The following is a 20744-nucleotide window of genomic DNA, read 5'->3' as shown; positions in this document are numbered from 1 at the left end:
CAGACTCTAAGCCCTTCTATAAAATTAGTGGCTGAAATGAGTTTGAAGTCAACCTAAAACTGTGCTTTAAACTTAGGCCAGACATTGGTTTGTGATGGTAGTGAATCATCAACATTGGCTATGATTGCAAGATGAAGCTGACAGTCACCTCAGACTTTCCACACACATACATTATAACATTAAACTTCTAAAGCTGCAGTCAGTGATTCAACAGCCTCCAGAGGCTATGCTCTCTTACAGCAGCTCCACAGCAATCAAGCAAAATCAATGAAGAAAATATCAGGTATTTACAATCCAGTCTCACTTAAAACACTCCAGAAATGTTCGTCATTGCTGCAGGTGCTGGAAGTGTGTGTGTTTTTTTTTTGATGGAGCTCTGAGTCAAACTGCTCAGAAGCAGGCCTTTTGGCCCACCATTTCCATACTGGCCATCAAATACCCACCCTTACAAATCCTGTTTACCAGCGCTGAATCTATAGCCTTATAGTCCCTGTAATTTAAATGCTCGTCCAGATACATCTTAAATGTTGTGAGACTCTCTGCCTCCACCAGCCCCTCATGCAGTGTATCCTAGAGACCTCCCACCTTCTGGTGAAAAAGTTCATCCACAATCCCTCTAAATCATTTCCTCTTCATCTTAAACCTAACCCCATTGGATATAACAATTGCCATGGGAAAAAGTATTACTGACTATCCTTACCCATGTTCCTCCTAACTTTGTACACATCAGTCAGGTCTGCCTCAGGATTCTCTATTGCAAGGAAAGTAACTCCGGCTTATCCAGTCCTTCCTCATGACTGAAACACTTCATCTGAGGCAACCTGGAGTCAGAGTTTATGGATTCATGGACCTTGGAACCTTTTGGTTCAATTTATCCATGCCAACTGTGTTGCCCACGAGCTGGACCTATCTGCCTATGTTTGGCACATAGCTCTCTAAACTTCTCCTATTCACATATTTATTTAGATGGAATTCTTCAATGAGCTTTCACTGCTTGGTCAGCTTAACGCTGTTGTTGCCGGGGAGCTTGACAATAACCAACATTAGGAAAGTGGATACCATACAAGAACACAGAGATAAGAACAGAAGTAGGCACTTGGCCCCTTTAAGCCTGCTCCACTATTCAATGTGATCATGCAGATTTATGCTGCTGTCAACTCCACCCAAAACTCTCAATTTCTTGTTCTTTCAAATATTTACTTATCACTGCTTTAAATATATCTAATGATCCAGCATCCACAATACATAGGGGCAAAGAACTCCAGAGAGTTACTACTGAGGGAAGAATTTTCTACACACCTCTTCTCTTGTAAATATGTCATCTTGTTTGAGGTTTTTCCACTGGTGAGAACATCTCAACATCTATTTCGTCAGGTTCTCTTAAAAGCTTACATGTTTGAATGAGATCATCCCACCACTCATTCTTCTAAACCAGCAGGAATACAGACCCAGACAGTCTAGCCTCTCTTAATAATCCGTACTACTAGTTCTTTCTGGGCAGCTTTCTTCAGGGTGATATAATGGATTGTAAAACCAAGGTGGTTAAATATAAAATCTTATAATATCATGGTAACAAGATTGTAAGAAAAGCAATGTGAGGCCAAAGTAATGTTTATCCCCAATGAGAAATTGTGTAAAGCAATATATAAAGCTTCCCCTGATAGATGTGTGGTTGAATATCCACTGTTCACTATTGATCTTTCACCATTGTGAGTAAACTGCCATCAACACCAGGGAGAAAAATGCATCCTTATTGACAGTACTCCTCTGAACTCAAAGGAATGGAATATCTGGACCGCAATACCAATGGCAACCTACACCCCGCCCTGCCCACTCCCGAGTTATTTTCTTAGTACACATTCCAAAATCAAAAATAAAGAACTTTAATTTTACTATAAAACAAAATGCATTCATAATTAAATGATTTTACTTCAATTTCAATTGCTTGCTTTCTAATTTAATTTGCTGAGAAGACTCCCAGTTTAGCTTTGCTGAGACCCTTCAGTAACTCAATCTTGATCACTTCTACAGCGCTTCGCACCCCAGTTCCACCCCAACACCTACTTTATAGATATTTCTCATCTTTCCTTATTACATTGAAGGGGGCTATTTGGCCTCTTGTCTATGTCACGTTTCAGAGAATCCTTTTTTATCCCAGTAACTCTTTAGTTCCTGTAACCCATTCTATCTCACATGCTCTTTGGCTCCCCCAGATTCTCAGGGCACTCACCATACTAGGGTTAACTCACTGTGGCCAAAGAAACTGTTAGGACATCTTTGTCATAAAGGGGGCATTGGAGGCAGACTCAAATGCAAGACACAGACACTGAAGTACTGGGAACTGGACTGGACTAGAGTTAGGGACGATACTGGACACAGTCTAGGAGCTGGGACAGGATCACAGACTTGGGCTAGGACTTTGGCTAGGAAAGTGGGACCAGGACAAGGAACTGGGAACTAGGAGCCTGGGTCTTGACTGGGGATCAGACCCTGGAACTACGTGAGGGCGAGGCTTGGGCTCTTCAAGGCTTGGCTACGGGACTCCCAGCCAGAGATTGGGCAAGGACCCAGAACCTGGGTCTTGACTCAGGCTCAGACTCCAGAACTAGGCAAAGATATGACATGGCTACAGGACTGGATGCGGCTTGGATTCTTTGAGGCTTTCCTGGGCAGGACGAGGAACTCCGGCCAGGATGACTGCCAAGGTAAACTACCGAGGAAACTGTCAGGGACTCAGATGGAGAGGGAAGGGGACAGTCCAGCCTCACAGTAACAGCAAAGACAGCCTGGCTTACCCAACAGAGGCAAGGACAGGAAGGGACAGATCCAACACAGGGTGATGGCAAGGACAACCTTACTTACTCCAAGTCTCAGGGCAGCCAGCAACCTTGGCTGGCCATGGAAACAGCCGAATCCATATCCAGCTCAGAGTAGCAGACAGCCACTCAGCTGGACCCAGAAACTGCCAATTCCATACCACAATGACTGCTCCAACTAGAGACAACAAGGTTCCATGAAGCAGTGGTCCTCCAACCAGCCTAGAGCTCACAAATGGCTGCTCTAGCCTACCACCAGCAGATTGCTCTAAGAGCATACTGACAAGACAAACCAGCACTCCCACTCCATCCCAGGGCCACAATATTGCCAGCCCCAAGACGAGCATCAGGTGCCTATGATTAAGCCCAACTGAAACAAGGGACAGCTGGAAGACCCGGAGTCCACAGTCCACGGACCGGACTGCGAACCGGAATGCGGACTTCACAGACTGGACCATGACAATCTTTGAGATGAGTGAGGAAGTTGGAGTTGCCAGTGGAAACCCACGACTCACTGCCAGGATGTGGCAACTTCACAGAGACAGCACCAGATTCTATTACCGACTACAAACTGCAGAATGCCTCACACTACCAGGAAATAAATACTATTGGAAGGAAATCTGTCTCAGAATTTCAACAGTACAGAGGGCAACATGTCCTCAAGCTGGAGCTGATGACAATAATTTGGATGGCAAGGTTTCTTTGCAGTTCCCTCTCACTTTATTGTTTGCAACAGTGTTTCCCTCTTTGTTGTTTTTTTCTCTCTCTCTTTGGACTGCCTTGACACTTATCTATCGTCAATAACTTTATGTATCTTTTTTTGAAGTGTACTGTTTCACATTGTCAGCAGATTAACATCTACAGGTGATGTCATCGACTGTTTTCAGAGTCAGAATAACCATTCAGTAGAAGGCCCCTGGCTGAACAACGTGACCTTGCCACTCACAATTGCAGTAGCTGCCAGCAGAACAATGAAATTTAGAGCAATAAATCCATTCATTTTGTCACAAAATGTGCAACATCTCTTGAGCTACAATGAGGGGGAGGTGGCAAGGCTCTCCTGTAAAACTTCTCTAGTCATACAACAGGCAGCAACCTTTTGCCATTTTGTTAGTGAATACATCCCTCAATTCAATGTCAGTAAAACTTCACAGCACAGCGAGAAAGTTGTTCGATCTAGGAGCAAATTGTGTCTAATGCTTAACAGTCAATTCTATAATTCTGGATTATCAAAGGCTTCCCTCAACAATTAGCTGAGAACTTGGAACTAATAAAAACACAATTCCATTTTTGGATCTGAAGCAAAGAGCAGAAATATGTCAAAACAAAAATGTGGTGTGCCTGTTGCACAAATACTGTGGGAAGTTCTTGGAAATAAAGTGAAATAATGAACCACAGCTAATAGACATGAAAGAAAGTCATCAAGCTTCAACTTTCAGTATGGATAAATAGCAAAGGAAAATGGATAAAAAGATGCAACTTTCAGAGGAAATATTTGTTTTTTTAAATTTTGTTGGTACAGCACTCCAGTATTGCCTCTGCCATAACTGAGGGTGAGGAATTTCACTGCACATTACATCAGTACATCAAAACTGAGCTTATCAAGTATTTCAGCTTTCCAAGAGCATTTACATGATTTTTCTCTTCGTTCCAGAGGATCTAACTTACTAATGGAGCACAATACGATGGGTTTCAATGCATACCGGTCTGTGGGAGAATGGCTGGAGTCACTTAAGATGGGTCAGTACACAGAAAATTTCAATGAAAGTGGATACACCTCGTTGGATGTGGTTACCAAAATAACTCTGGAGTGAGTAACTTCCTATTCAGTGTTGCTGTTTATGCCCAATGAATGGGATTGGTGTAAACTCCCGTCACTGGGAGGTATTCACAAGTTACTTCTGACTGCTAGTAAGGTTCTACGCACTTCAGGAAGGAAGGATCCAATGGACGAGGAGTTAAGTTCATCTTGTATTCCTATCTGATTCATATATTTATTACACTGAATTAATATCACCAGTGTATTTAACACAGTAGGTTTAATAACCAAGAGTCTCCAAATGTGCTGTTGTGTTAACACCAATGAATGTTGTTAAAGGAATAAAAACAGGCACTATTGTCAGAGAGGCAAAATCTAAGGAGAGGGAAATCCAGAGTTAATGGTTCAGGTCAGAACATACAGCGTAGAAACAAGAACATCCATTTGCCCATTTCTTTAGCTTTGTCCATAAGCAGTGGTTTATTTGATCTTCAACATTATATATGGGTGAGTAGTAGTCATTTTAACACCTTCATTACCAGTTCAGATGTTGTCATTCGTGTCCATCAGATGAATGTACTGTATGGTGTAATCCTTAGGAAATATTTTAGCACTTTAGTACTTCACTGTACAAACCTCCATAGATCTGCTTGAAGTCTTATATACAAATGTTCCAAGCATAGTGATCTGAATTTACCTAAATTTACCATGGAATAAACAGATTTACCTTTGGGATTTTATAATCTGGGAATACCAACCTATCTCGTTTTGTATTATGGGCCCCATATAGATCAATTTACTTACCATCCTGATCCCAAACTCATTCACATTCAGTGGCAAAAACATGGGCTGTTAGTTAGTATTCTTGAGCACAGAATCCTACAGAGCAGCTTGTAAGCTCATCAAGGCATTTATTGAGAAGTCCAGCACTAAAATGCAGCAACGTTATTTCTTACAGGCTCAAGGGCATTAAGGTGGGTAACCTGTGCAGTGATTATTTCACATCATTATCTGTCCCTGCTGACATTTGTCCCCTTTACCTGCATGTTTACAGAATTCTAAGCATGAATTCTGGGAATGTGTAATTGTACCCAAATGCTTATATTTGGCCATGGGACTTAATTGTGATTCCTATTCCTTAAATCTTTGAGTTGCACTACTTGGAGAAACATATTGTGTGAGATAGTATATGTTGTGCCGGATTTGTCCACTTGCCCATACATTGGCTTTCCAATTACCATGTGAGATGGTGGGTCCTTGGGTTAAAGTTTGTGATGCAAATAAATGTGAGGCTATAAATGCTTGCCTGTTAAATAAGCCAGGACATATGACAACATCTTCTGGAATACACACATGTAGATAAGTACAGCAATCCAAAAATAGTAGACAGTGATTCATGGTATACTTTCTCCAGTGTAATCCGAGAAATCAGTGAAATTAGAGAATGTAACAGATGTGGAAATGTTTCTTTAATTGTATGCAGTGTATACCCTATACAGCAACATATGTGCTTTGTAATTTGCTCTGAATTTTGATCCATTGAAGTTATAAACTCAATGGAACTGAATTTCTGAAGCAGAATATATTGCCATTTGCTACTGTATGAATTATTTAGAAAATATGTCAAACTGTCTGCCCTATTTCCACTGTAAAAAATCCTTGAAGATATTATTTGTTACAAAATGTGAGTTTTTAAAACCATTTAAAGCCACTGTTGTTTCTTAACAACCACACTGATCTGAGATTTTATGTATAGATTGCCACTGTTTAAGATAAACATTTTAAAATTCCATACATTTTCCAAATAATGATTTAAAAAAAATAATTGGTTATATTTCAACTTTGAAATGCTGTATATGTTTCTATTTTATTTTCTGTAATATGTTTAAAAGATTAGATATAAATTATGCTCTTTACCTCCTGGTTTGTTGTCTGTGAGAATTCTTCAGTGCTGTTGGTAGTCCTGTTTAATGACATTGCTGATGTTAGATTCCAGAAATGCTTTGGAGTTGGCCTCTAACAACCCCTGATGTTGGGAAGGATGGAATCCTTTCCATGGAGTTCAGTAGAGTATTAGATATTTGTGGAGAGCTTTCCTTGAAATCAGAGGTCACCAACATTACTCCACTACTGCCTTCAAAATCCATATGCCTTTGCATTGTTTAATTTTACACTAATTTAACAGGTCCTCATTACTATTGAAACAGATTCAATTTAAAACTTATATCTGAAGACACAATATGGCTTGACTTTGTCCTACTTTCCTAATTAATCAAAGCAAAACTGGTGGGAACATGAAAAAGGAAGGCAGAATGTAAATTACCACTCTGAGCTGGATTTCCTTCCCACTATATTGTGGAGTGAGCCCCCAGATCTTTCTGTGTCTCATGCAGATTCTAGCAGAGGTTGGGTAGTGGGATGCGAGTGGTGCATCCTCATTTAATGTCAAGTGCTCTCGCCACCATTATTGCTCCTCCTCAGGGCATCCCAATTGAATTGTAAGAAAACTCATTTCCGCAACAAGGTAGACCCGGCATGTACAATTGTTCTGAGGCACTGGAGATATATTCTATCATATGGTTATATGGCAAACGATCTGGAGCCTGACAATAAAACTTGCAATTTATGAAATGCAAATGGACTATCTGTTATTAATTGAACACGGACTTATTTACCGAAAGATCAGTGGCCAATTATTCCACTACTGTAGCAGAATTACTTTTAGGGATCAACTTAGCTCATGATTATTACACAATGCATGCACACGTCTCTCCATTCTTTCCTTTAATATCTATTTTAGGTGGTGTCAGTAGAACATACTCTTTACAAATTTACTTGAAAACTTGGTGCATTCTGTTCCTGCAGAGATTTGAAGAGAATCGGTGTGGGTCTTGCTGGCCACCAAAAGAAGATAATGAACGGCATTCAGGAGCTTCGAGTTCAGTTTATGAACGGCATGATGCCTGTGTGACACCTTCTAACTTCTTGAGCTGCTGCCAGCCATTCAGCACTTTTGTCTTTCTCTGTGGTTATTCCTGTGTGCTAAAGGGTGCAGGGGGGTGGGGGGAGGAATGTCTGGACCAAGAGAATGCAATTAATGCTCACTTTACTGTTTCTGTATTTGAATTCACTAATTGCTAAACCTTGAAATCATCATCACTGGAGAACTATGTGTTTAAGACAAATCCAGCAAGGGTTGCTGTTCATCCACTTCCTTCCATAACAAACAGCGCTGAACACCTTAGCGCAATTATTCCTCTGTTAGGTGGCAATGGTACCTACATTACAAGACTCTAATTCTCTATGGAGAACATCTGATTCTGTGTCAACTTTAAATGATCTAAAAATGACAGTAGATCCATAATAGTTTACGTAAGTTTCCTGTATCAAGTTTTAATGACCAACAGTTGTGTATTGAAGAGCAATATTATTAAGTTTACTACTTTGTAGTAAGTTGTTTTGTAAATTATAAGTGCAGTTATAATATGCTATATTTAATAAGTTATAGAACGTAGTATATAAGGTCTTTGCTTGACTCGGTCTTGATCAGTTTGTATTTATTGATTAAAAATGTTAGCACGTAATGAAATGTTATTTGAAAACATATTTACTTTGCTCTTAATATTTGAATTTTCATCTGTATATATTGTACAGTTTGCTACTGCAGAGTACAGACTTTTCTGTGTAACAAATTAACTGTATAATTTGACTAAGATGAGTGACACTTAACATTTTAATTTGAGGACCCTCCTTTGGTTCCAAATGGTATGAAGCTGAGAGCTGTAATGTAATTGTGGTGTTAATTTGAACTGGTGAGAGATTGCATTGTAGGGAGACAAACAACCTTCATTAACTGCAGTACTGAGGTAACAGTGCTACTCTCGCATGTTAGCTTTAACTTGCCAGGTTACTGAATGTGTGATCCAGAAATGGCACAGCGAGCAGCACATGGGACCTGGGTAAACTGGGCAAGCTATTTCCTAATCCAATCAGATTGAGAGAATGAAACATTAACAATGCAAGATCTGGGAAGAATTTGTACATTAGGCTGGATGATTTTAAAGTCAATGCAGTTTATAGAAAGAGGAATATAAATGTGGGAGCAACAGACTGGGTTAATAAAGTTAAAAGATACAACTATGAACATGTTTTTTACATTTTTAAAACCTCCATGGAAATAAGTGTGGGACTCTATTTGTAATTGTTAGTGATATCAGAGAGTTTGTTTACCAGTAATTTCAATTCAGTGAAAGAGCCACCCAGAGTGAGGCAGATAAGAATTAATATTATGCAGCATTTAGTCTATTCCACAGCATAAGTACAACTGCCTCATGTTGTGCAATGTATTCGAGGGTGATTCTGACAGTGAGAAGTTTTTCTTGTGAAAGCCAACATCAGGGGAGCAGAACACACTGGGATGAACTCTAACAAATCTCCAGAGCCTAATGTTTTCCAACCCAAAATTTGAAGGAAAGCAGGTGAGGAAATCGCAGATAATCTTCTAAGGCATTTTATTTCAGGCTGGAAAATTCATGAATAATTTTATTATTTAAAGAAATGTAGAAGACAGAAATTGAAATATTATATACTCATTGGACCAACACTTGTGCTGTGGAAGTTGATGGGAACTGTAATGACCAGCTGAATGATTCAGCATAAATGGATTTCATGAAGAAAGTAATGTTGATGGAGGATGGAAGTTATATTGTGTACCAGATGGCATGTGATAAGGGTCATGTTAGAGAGGATTGCGTAAAAATAAGGTCTTTGGAAGGGAAGGTAAGGTATTGATCTGTTTAGAGTATAGATACGCAGTTGAAGGCAGACAGTAAAAATAAATGGCTTGTGTCCAAATAGGAAGGAAAACTTTTACCTAGATTGTGATCTGATTGTGGGGACTCATAAAAGAATATACAGTAGAAAGCTACACAGAGATACAAATTTGCTGAGTAGATTGGAGCATGAAATTTGCAAGAAATTGATAGACCGAGCAGACAGTATATGGCAGATAGCCTTAACACAAATAACTGTGAAGTTGTTCGACTTGGTTCTATGGAATTTAGATTTGAATTATATTGATATGGTAAAGGCAGTGAAGAGTGGAGACTTAATGAAACTTAGAACTCTGTACGCATTGATTGACATTTCCTGACATTTCCAGGATCTTGATCAAAATAATAGAGACTATGCTTTTGCACTTTGGATAGTCTGAGAAAAGAATGCAGATATTCACTGACAATTTTATTAGGTACACCTGTGCACTAGCTTGTTTATGCAAATATCTAACCAGTCAATCATGTGGCAGCAACTCAATGCACAAAAAAAGCAAGCAGACATGGTCAAGATGTTCAGTTGTTGTTCAGACCAAACACCAGAATGCAATCTAAATGACTTTGACAGTGGAATGATAGTGCTATATGGTGTGGTTTGAGTATCTCAAAAATTTCTGATCTCCTAGGATTTTCACAAACAACAGCCTCTAGAGTTTACAAAGAGTGGTACAAGAATCAAAAAGCTTCCAGTGAGCAGCAGTTATGTGGGCTATAATGTCTTGATAGTGTGTGATGTCAGAACAGGATGGCCAGACTGGTTCAAGTTGACAGGAAGGTGGAACGTGTTTTAACAATAGTGTGCAGAAGAGCATTTCTGAACACACAACACGTTGAACCTTGCAGTGGATGGGCTACAGCAGCAGAAGACCACAGCTCAGAGCAGGTACCTGGTAAAGTGACTGCTGAATGCATTTTAACATTGAAGTACTTAGAAGTTAGTAAACCTGCACTTCCAAAGCAGGCTAGATGTTTGGAATTTTCTGCCATAAAATGCAGCAAATGCTATTTCAAATAATCATTTCAAAACCATGATCAATAGCTTTCATTAGTTGAGATTGCTATAATAAAATGATGACAGCTGGATAAAGTTAGGATACAGAACAGTCATTATCTCACTGTTGGCAAAACAAACTCAAAGGACCAAACAACATGTTCTTGCTCCAGTGTTTATACAACAGTTAGAAATCTATAATTACTGTCTAGAAATTTGAAACTACAAAACAGATGAATTTACTCACTTAATCTCCACTAAAAAAAAGCTACTAAGAGCTCATGAAGAACAACAGCTATGATATTAGATAAATTCTGGCTTGCTGTTAAAAGACAAGTCATCTCATTAAGGAAAGCAAAGATTAATATTAATTTTCAATTAGCATGATTTTAAAGGTGAACTCCAACACTATAAAGGTTACTGTATTTCTGCTTCTCAATTTACTTGGCAATGCAAATTTTATGTTCACCATTGCAGATATTTTTAAAATGTGCTTTTAAAAGTTTTTTTTTCCCTTGGCAAATCAAGACAGATATGCCAATGAGTTTTATGATCAAAAGCATGTTGAGACTGTTAGCAAAGACATTTCAAAATATCCAATTCTCAGCAGTTGTCAGAGAAATACATCAAAGAAGTTCACATATTCAGCAACTAGAGTTCAGAGCACTTTATCTTTGTAAGAGCTGATTGGCGAGCACACCGGTAACCCAACTCCTCCACCACAAAGGTCTTTGAAGCCATTTAAAGTCCCATTATCCATACAGCTATAGGTACTGACTGGATCTGGATTGGTTCCACATTCAATGTCTGAAGGTGATGAAGCAAGGCTTATCTAGATGGTGCTGATGTGCCAAACTTCTGATGGTCAGCCAAAATATACTTATGCTCTCTCTAGTGCTACGAAGTAGAATTGAATGCTTGTCCTTACACAGCCTCTGAGTGCTTTATTGCTTTTGAACTTCATAGGGAAAAGCATGGTGTGTGAGCACCTGACATAACCTTCCTAGCCCTGAGTCAGTTATAGGTCTTTGAATTGCATATTAAATGAGGCCTTTCATCCGACATTCCTCCTTGTGAATGTGCTAGCTGGTCAACCCTCAGTGTTTATAGGACATCAAGCTGAATGATCCAATTTATGCCAGTGATCATCCTATTAAAATGATAATTTGGCTCTTCTTCATTCTGTAAAGCACATAAACATTTCCTTTATATTTGCTCTCTTCTTTTCATTTGAGTAACTGTGGCAACAATAACATCACCTTATTGACCTTGCTTAAATTAATGCCAGTTCTGTGGAGATGGTTGATAGACATCTCCACACCTAAGTTTTTTGTTCTCAGTCCATAAATTATAAAATAAAGTCAAGCTTTTATCCTGTTGTGTTTTCCATCTGTTTCAGTGTGTTCTGTGAAAATCACGTTTATCTGAGATCTGCATAAATGGTCATCCCAGTACCCTCAGGGATGTGACTGACAGTCAGTCCCAGGGTTTGAAAATGACCACCTCATGCACATGGACCAGGCAGACAAACATGCCAATTGAGAGAGGGCTTGAAATTAGAAGGATTGCCTGTCCATGTTGGGACAAATAGGTTAAACAGAAAGATGTTTTAAAAAGCTCAGTCCAACACCATCGTGGCAACAATGCAATGATCAAGTCCTTTGGTGAGGCCCCATTTAGAGACGACTAACATAACTCATCTTCATTGGTGTAATGCCCAGCACTCACTTCAGCATTATCAGAGTCGAACTCCTTGTGGACCAATGTCAAGTTGGCAGAAATGATCAGACTTATTGAATATATATGAGTAGGGATAGTGCGAAAGTGGGATATATTCTCGGAGCTGTGTGCATTTGGAGTGAAGGCAGATTGTGGTACTGGTGTAGGAAAAGTATTTTCATGAAAAGAATGAAGATTATTGGGAGATTTCTTTTGAACTACTGCAAGAACATGAAACTATTTCTATTGCTACTTTGATCATTTTGAATTGTGTATTATGTTTGTGTTGATGTTATTAGGGTGCATCCAGGAATTTTTAAAGAACTGTAGATTCCCTTCTTTTAGGTGATCTGTAAACTGAAACAATATACAGATTAATTCACATGCAGCAAAGCAGCTTACAGTGGAGCTGGGTGATCCAATCAACAGCACTTGATGCTTTCAGTTACTGGGTAATAAGCAAACACATAAATACTGTTAGAGTTGAGATTTGCTTTTGGTTGTTTATGACTAAGTTAAATTTTAACAGCTTTAGCGTGCTTTATTTATTTTAAGAGCTGTATCCGAACACTGTGTGTGTATTCGTTTGTGTACATGTTTTTGTAGTGTAAGATATGAGATTTTATATTTTCATAAAAAAAATAAATTTTTATATCATTACATGTGAATCTCAATTTGTTTATCAATAATAATAAAAAAAACAAGGCCATACATTTCACACTCCACTTCACTTCCATAACTAACTTATTTGGGAAAATAATATTATAATAGAAACAAAGCCAAACATTGGTGCATGAAAATTGTGAGATGAGAGTGAATCAGAGCATAGGGTTTAGGTATGGATGGAAAAGAGCAGGATCACAGCTACGCAGGGAAACAGGAGAGGGAGTAGGCCACTGGACCTCTCATGTTTGCACTACCATTCAATATGAGGATGGTTGATCTACCAAAGACCTCAATACCAATTCTCCATAAATACCCTCAAGGATTTAGCCTCCACAACCCCTCTGGGGTAGAGAATTCCAGGGATTCACAAAGAAATAAAAATAGGAGAAGGGGAGAGCAGAAATAGAGGGAGAGAAATAGTGAGAAGGGGAGAGGGATTTAATTGGTGCAAAATGGAAAAGAACCCTGACAACAGATATCAGTGATCAGTGCACTATTAGTGTGCGCTTGGACTTCCAGTAGTGTAACTGTTTAAATGGAGTACAACTCATTTGGGATTGCAGATGTACAGAAACCTTTATGGTTCCTCTGCGTAACTATCCCCACTCCCAAATTATCAGTGTACTAGGTTGTTGTTAATGGTTAGTAATAATTTTACAGTCATCTTCGTGACAGCATCTATCAGATGTCTCTAATGGTCTTGGCCAACAATTTTTTTCTTCTATTTATCTGGAAAGTAAGGATGTAGACAGTGACAGAATGTTCCTTTCCTTCTTAGAGTTTGCCTTCTGCATCTCAGTCTCCTCTCTCGTCCCGTGGTACCAGCTGCTGTCAAGTTGGGCAGCATGCAGCTCACAATGATGAGGTCTCCATCTGATTTGTGTGTGAAGCATTACACACTGATACAGCTGGCAAATGTTAAAGGGACAGGGCAGGATTCTCATCATTTTCATTGTATGATAGCTGAATGTCTGAATTAGAATTATAATAGTTGCTACAACAAGTTTATGCTACTAATTTTGTATTAAGCTAGCCTAATTCTAAAGCAGGCAATTACGAGGGGTGATTGATAAGTTCATGGCCTAAGGTAGAAGGAGTCAGTTTTAGAAAACCTAGCACATTTATTTTTCAACATAGTCCCCTCCTACATGTACGCACTTAGTCCAGTGGTCATGGAGTAGAAGTGGTCCACAGCAGGGGTGATTGATAAGTTTATGACCTAAGGTAGAAGAAGATGAGTTATTAACTTCAAACTTTCTGCATTATCACTCGAAGAGTTGAACTGCGCGTGCATGTAACGAGAGCATCCTGGACCTCCGGGTGGTCCACAGTGGCGATGATTGGCCTATGTTCGCATTGATAAGTTCGTGGCCTAAGGTAGAAGGAGATGAGTTATACAACTCTTGTTATGTGCACGTGTGGTTCAACTCTTTGAGTGAAAATGCAGAAAGTTTGAAGTTAATAACTCATCTCCTTCTACTTTAGGCCACAAACTTATCAATCACCCTTGCTGTGGTCCACTTCTGGAGGTCCAAGATGCCAACCTCTACAGAGAAGGGATCTATATGCTCCACAACCAATGGACTAAGTGTATAAATGTAGGAAAAATAAATGTGCTTGGTTTTCTAAAATTGACTCCTACAGTAGGCCACGAACTTATCAATCACCCCTCATATTTCAATTGGCTTAGATTTCAGATCAATCATTGTATTGTTGAAAGAAGACCATCAAAGACCATCAGTGAATGAATGAGGAAATTAAAAAAACAAATGTAGCTAGCTGTAGTTGGAACTAGCTCACTAAACTACTTTGACTGGGCAATGTTTGATGTCCAGTGTTTAGTGAAGTGTTTGAACATTTAGTGATGTCTAGAAGGATGGGGGGGGGGGGCGCGCTGATCTCACTGACACCTACAGGATATTAAAAGACCTGGGTGGAGTGAATGTGGTTCACATTTTTCCATCAGTTGGAGACTCTAGGGTGCTAGGGCAAAGACTCAGAATAATGGGTCACTATTTTGAAAATGAGAGGAGCAGAAATTTCTTTAACCGGAAGGTGTTTAATCTGTGGAATTTGTTGGCACTGTGCTGTGGAGGCCAAGTCATTGAATGTATTGAAGTAAAAGATAGATAGATTTTTGAATAGGAAGGGGGTTAAGCATGGTGCAGAAAAAGCAGGGGAATGGGTTTGGAAAAAAAAACAGCAGAGCAGATCCAATACGTAATACAGCCTAATTCTGCTCTTATATCTTATAGTCTTATGGAATTTATTCCCTGGAGATTGATATAGAAAACCAAAATTTTTTTTTGGAAACTGTTGATCACCTTTCCTTTTTCAAAAACAACAAATGCAAATTCAACAACTGACATAGTGTAATAATGACACCAAGATTATCAGCCCTTCAATGCATCCTTGTGATGCAATAATCATAATTTCACAACATCTGGAAAAGTTGCTAAATGTCCGATGAAACAAGAAGCAGAACAGATGCAAGATACCTGTTAAAGCACATCCCTTGTTTTGCTCAACAGGTCAGGAAGCTTCTGTGGAGAAAGAAAAGCAAGGGTTAATACTTCCACCCCCATGGCCTGACTGTCATTCTGAGAACAGGTCATCAACTTGAAGCACTGACTGTCCCTTCTTGCCTCTCTGACCCACTCTGTCTCTTCAGCATTTTCTGTCATTTTAATTTGCCTGTGGTGAGCAAGCAGCGTTATGTTTGATTAATGAAGAATAATTAGACATGCCATGAACTACAATTTCAGGCCATTATTTTAACCTTGACTGCACAAGTCTGTGGCACTTTGCATAGTTTCAATTTCAAGACAGATGAACAGCAGGGATCCTGACTCAATTGCTAGGTACAGACAAATATGAGTTTACTGAAAAACATTTTTATATCCATCTGGATGATACTCTAACAGTAAATAAGGATAGAAACATTAACACAAAACAAGGATTGTCTCAAAGCTGAACAACGGTAGGGTTGTGAGCTAATCGGTGTGGAGAAGCAGAAATCAAGTTCCACCCATTATGTTAGACGTGTGTGTGTGTGTGTGTGTGTGTGTGTGTATGCATATGTGTGTTTAACATGCCCTCTAAGAAAGCATTATCAAGTTTAAATTCTTATACTATCTTCTACATACAGAATAGCACAGGGTGAAAAAAAACATGTTTTTCATCCCTGGAGTTCTGAAGTCAATCACAAAACACAGCAACTGTTGGTCTCCTCCTGGAATGCCACTTTTGTACAAGATCCCAAATATGTCAACGTCGCCATATTTGTGGTCCTACATCTGAATTTAGTGATCCTGTGGATCTGAGTACAGAAGCTAGCTTGAGATTTCACTGAAGGATGAAGGGAGTGCAGTTTTCAATGAATTACTGAAGCACCATCCGCCTAGAAACTAAATCACATACAACCATGATTTATGACTTTGTAATCCAGGTGAGCTAAGACATGAATGAAAATGGTGGGGAGTGGATGGTGGCGGTTATACTTGGATCACAGTCCACTATTTTCAAAGTGTGAGTTTGCTTTATAACGTGTGGAGGACACCCGGTAAGTTGGTGACATTGAACAAAATGCAATGCACACACAGCTACTTCCACAGCCTGTTTCATGAGGCATAAAGCAGGAGTGTGTCAACGGGTTCTGTTGCCTACCAGCCTGCTGCGGTAATTCTATTATACCCACGTCTCAGTGAGGTGTACAAGAGAGTCATCCCAGCTTTCCCATCTTCCGATAAATTCTTTATTGGGTGCTCTCCAACATCAATAACATTGCATCATTTGAAGCACAAACCGTATGTGAAGAACAAGCCAACAAGTAATAATGGTATCTCAAAATAAAAGCATAAATAAAAGAAATTTGCGATCTTTTATTCTCCTTTGGAAGAATACTTGCAGATCATGCACAACAATAATGAGCTGTCGGTACTGGTACTTGGTTTGTTGTTGTCACATGTTCTGAGATACAGTAAAAAACGGTTGTTTGCATGCCATCCAGACAGACCATTCCAGGTGTAAGGTATTTAAAAAGCAATAAGGTATTTATCTCAGGCTTGGATGAGATAATGTATCTTGTAAGTTACTCACTTTCTGTTCTTATTTGTTCATTCCTCATTTGTTTGGGCTTTGGGCGTTTAATCAGAATGGCTCCAGGGCCAGTGTTTTGTACTGTGTGAGGGATGTGGGAAGTCTGGGAGACCTCCAGTCTCCTTGATAAACACAACTGCACCAGGCTGCAAGTCCAGAGAGAACGTATTAAGGAAATGGAGCTGCAGCTCGATGACCTTCGACACATATGGTTGAATAAGGAGGTTATAGACAGGAGCTACAGGGAAGCAGTCACCCCTAGATAGCAGGAGACAGGTAACGGGTGACTGTCAGGAGAAGGAAGGGAAATGTACAGCCAGTGCAGAATACACCTGTGGCAGTTCCCCTCAATAATAAGTATTGAAGGGGCTACGGTGACCAGGTCCCTGGCACTGAGTCTGGTACTGTGGCTCAGAAGAGCATAGAGGTGAAGAGGACTGCAGTGTTACTAGGAGATTCCTTAGTTAGAGGAACAGAAATGAGGTTCCATGGGCACAAGAGACACCCAGTATGTTGTCTCCCTGGTGCCAGTTATCAGGGATGTCTCAGATTAGATCCATGGCATTCCCAAGGGATACTGCCAGAAGCCCTCCCCCCTCCTTCTTTATAGGGCCTCTGCCCCTTCCCTCTTCAGTCCTGACGAAGGGTTCTGGCCCGATACGTTGACTGATCATTTCCACGGATGCTGCCCGACCTGCTGAGTTCCTCCAGCGTGTTGTGAGTGTTGCTTTGACCCCAGCATCTGCAGAGTATTTTGTGTTTATGATCTGCTAGAAGTCTTGGTACGTATTGGCACCAATGACATAGGTAGACAATGTGAGGAGTTCCTGAAGGGAGATTTCAGGGAGCTAGGTAGAAAGCTGAGAAACAGGACCTCCGGGGTAGTAATCTCTGGATAACTGCTTGTGCCATGTGCCAGTGAGGGTAAGATAGAATGATATGGTAGGTGAAGGTGTGGCAGACAAACTGGTACAGGTGACAGGGGTTCAGATTTAAGGATCATTGGGATCTCTTCTGGGGAAGGTACGATCTGTACAAAAGGGACCAGGTTACACCTAAAGCAAAGGGGATCCAATATCCTTGTGGACAGGTTGGTCAGATAGCGTTTAAGAAGATGTAGTTGGTTTATAAACAGAGGCAATCAGTAGTGAGAAAAGGCTGTTAATCGGGCAAAATTGCATTCGACAGGATGAGTTGCAATGTAAAAGTTCGACAAACTTGAAAAAGGTAAATACAGGACAGAAGGTGTTTTATTTGAATGCACACAGTATACGGAATAAGGTAGATGAACTCTGCACAGTTGCAGATTGGCATGTATGATGTTGTAGGCATCACTGATTCAAGCTGAAAGAAGATTATAGCTGGGAGCTAAATGTCCAAGGATACACATTGTATTGAAAGGACGGGCAGGAAGTCCGAGTGGGTGGCATTGCTCTGTTGGTAAAAAATTAAATCAAGTTATTAGAAAGAGGGACATAATTCTATAGCGGCACAATTGAGAGCATCCTGACTGGTATGGAAACTGTACTTCCCTCAATCGCAGGACTCTGTAGAGAGTGGTGTGGACAGCCCAGCACACCTGTAGATGTGAACTTCCCAATATTCAGGACATTTACAAAGACAAATGTGTAAAAAGGGCCCGAAGGGCCACTGGGGACCAAAGTCACCCCAACCACAAACTGTTCCAGCTGCTACCATCCAGGAAATGGTACTGTAGCATATAAACCGGGACCAACAGGCTTCAGGACAGCTTCTTCCACTCGGCCATCAGACTGATTACTCATGCTGACACAACTGAGTTTCTATATGATATTGACTGTCCTGTTGTACATGCTATTTATTATAAATTACTATAAATTGTACATTGCATATTTAGACTAAGGCGTAACATGAAGATTTTTACTGCACATGTATATGAAGGATGTAAATAATAAAGTCAATTCAAGTCAATACAATTCAGTTCAGGTGATATAGAGTCAGAAGGTGTTGAATCATTGTGATTAGAGCTGAGGAACTGCAAGGGTAAAAAGACTCTGATGGGAGTTTTATACAGACCCCAAACAGTGGTAAGGATGTGGGCTGCAAATTACAATGGAAGACAGAAAATGTATGCCAAAAGGGCAATGTTACAATAGTCATGAGGGATTTCAATATGCAGGTAGATTGGGAAAATCAGATTGGTGCTGGATTCCAAGAGAGGGAATTTCTAGAATGCCTATGAGATGGCTTTTTAGAGCAGCTCATGGTTGAGCCCACTAGGGGATCAACTATTCTGGACTGGATTTTGTGTAATGAACTGGAATTGATCAGAGAGCTTCAGGTAAAAAAAACCCTTCGAGGAAATTGATCATAATATGGTCAAAAACCTCTGAAATCTGAGAAGGAGAAGCTAAAGTCAGACATAGTAGTACTACAGTGGAGTAGGGGGAATTACAGAGGCATGAGAGAGGAGTTGGACAGAATTGAACAGAAAAGGACACAGGCCGGGATGACAGGCAAAGCAGCAACGGCTGGAATTTTGGGAAGCAATTCAGAAGGTACAGGATATATACATCCCAAAGAGGAAGATGTATTCTAAAGGCAAGATGATGCATCTGGCTAACAAGAGAGGTCAAAGCCAGCATAAAAAGCAGAGAGGGCACAACATAGAGCAAAAATTAGTGGGAAGTTATTAGATTGGGAAGCTTTTAAAAACCAACAGAAGGCAATGAAAAAAGTCATTAAGAAGGCAAAAATAGAATGCAAAAGTAAGCTAACCAATAATATTAAGAAGGATACCAGAAGTTTCTTCAGAAACATAAAATGTAAAGGTGAGGCTAGAGTGGGTATCAGACTACTGGAAAATGATGCTGGAGAGGTAGACATGAAGGGCAAGGAAATCACAGAAAAATTGAACAGGTATATTTGCATCAGCCTTCACCGCAGAGGACCCTGGCAGTATGGTGGAAGTTTCAGGTGTCAAGGATCATGAAGTGGGTAAAGTTACCTCTTACTAGACAGAAAGTTTCTGGGAAATTGATTGGTCTGAAGGTGGATAAATCACTCGGACCAGAAGCTGTACATCCCAGGGTTCTGAAAGAGGCAACTGAAGAGATTGTGGAGGTATTAGTAATGATCTTTCAAGAATCACTAGATTCTGGAATGCTTCTAGAAGATTGGAAGATTGCAAATATTACTCTACCCTTTCAAGAAGAGAGAGAGACAGAAGAAAATAAACTATAGGCCATTTAGTCTGATCTCAGTGGTGGGGAAGATGTTGGAGTCGATTATTAAGGATGAGGTCAGCATGGCTTCCTCAAGGGAAAATCTTGCCTGATAAATCTGTTAGAATTCTTTGAAGAAATAACAAGCAGCACAGACAAAGGGGAATCGGTTGATGTTGTGCCCTTAGGTTTTCAGAAGACCTTTGATGAGGTGCCAAACACGAGGGTGCTTAACAAGCTAGGAGCCTATGGTATTACAGGACAGATTCGAGCATGGATAAAGTAGAGGCTGATTGTCAGGAGGCAATGTGTGGGAGGGGAGCCTTTTCTGGTTGGCTGTCGGTGACTAATGGTGATCCTCAGGGGTTTGTGTTGAGACTGACTCTTTTTACCTTATATGTCAATGATTTGGATGTTGGAATTGATAGCTTTTTTGCAAAGTTTTCAGATGATATGAAGATAGTTGGAAGAGCAGTTAGTTTTGAAGAAATAGAGAGACTACAGAAAGACAGACAGATGATGAGAATGGGCAAAGAAGTGGCAGATGGAATGCAGTGTCAGGAAGTGTATGGTCATGCACTTTGACAGAAGAAATGAAAGGGTTGACTATATATTTTCCAAATGGAGAAAAAATACAAAAAACTGAGATGCAAAGAGATT

At 39.9% G+C, this 20744-nt stretch overlaps 1 protein-coding gene across 1 annotated transcript in view; it reads left to right on the top strand.

Moving 5' to 3' along the window:
- LOC134347086 (ephrin type-A receptor 5-like) overlaps nt 1–12730 on the top strand; it is a 328980-nt gene extending 316250 nt beyond the window's left edge. The window contains exons 16-17 of the mRNA XM_063049198.1: nt 4471–4626; nt 7441–12730. Of these exons, the coding sequence (XP_062905268.1) occupies nt 4471–4626; nt 7441–7546 (262 nt within the window). The 3' untranslated portion in view covers nt 7547–12730. The remainder of the gene's footprint in view (nt 1–4470; nt 4627–7440) is intronic.
- Nucleotides 12731–20744: the final 8014 nt, after the last annotated feature.

Source organism: Mobula hypostoma, chromosome 5 (genome assembly GCF_963921235.1).
Source record: "Mobula hypostoma chromosome 5, sMobHyp1.1, whole genome shotgun sequence".
Classification (NCBI taxonomy): Eukaryota; Metazoa; Chordata; class Chondrichthyes; order Myliobatiformes; family Myliobatidae; genus Mobula; species Mobula hypostoma.
The sequence above is the reverse complement of the archived record's forward strand: the minus strand, read 5'-3'. Positions and strand labels throughout refer to the sequence as shown.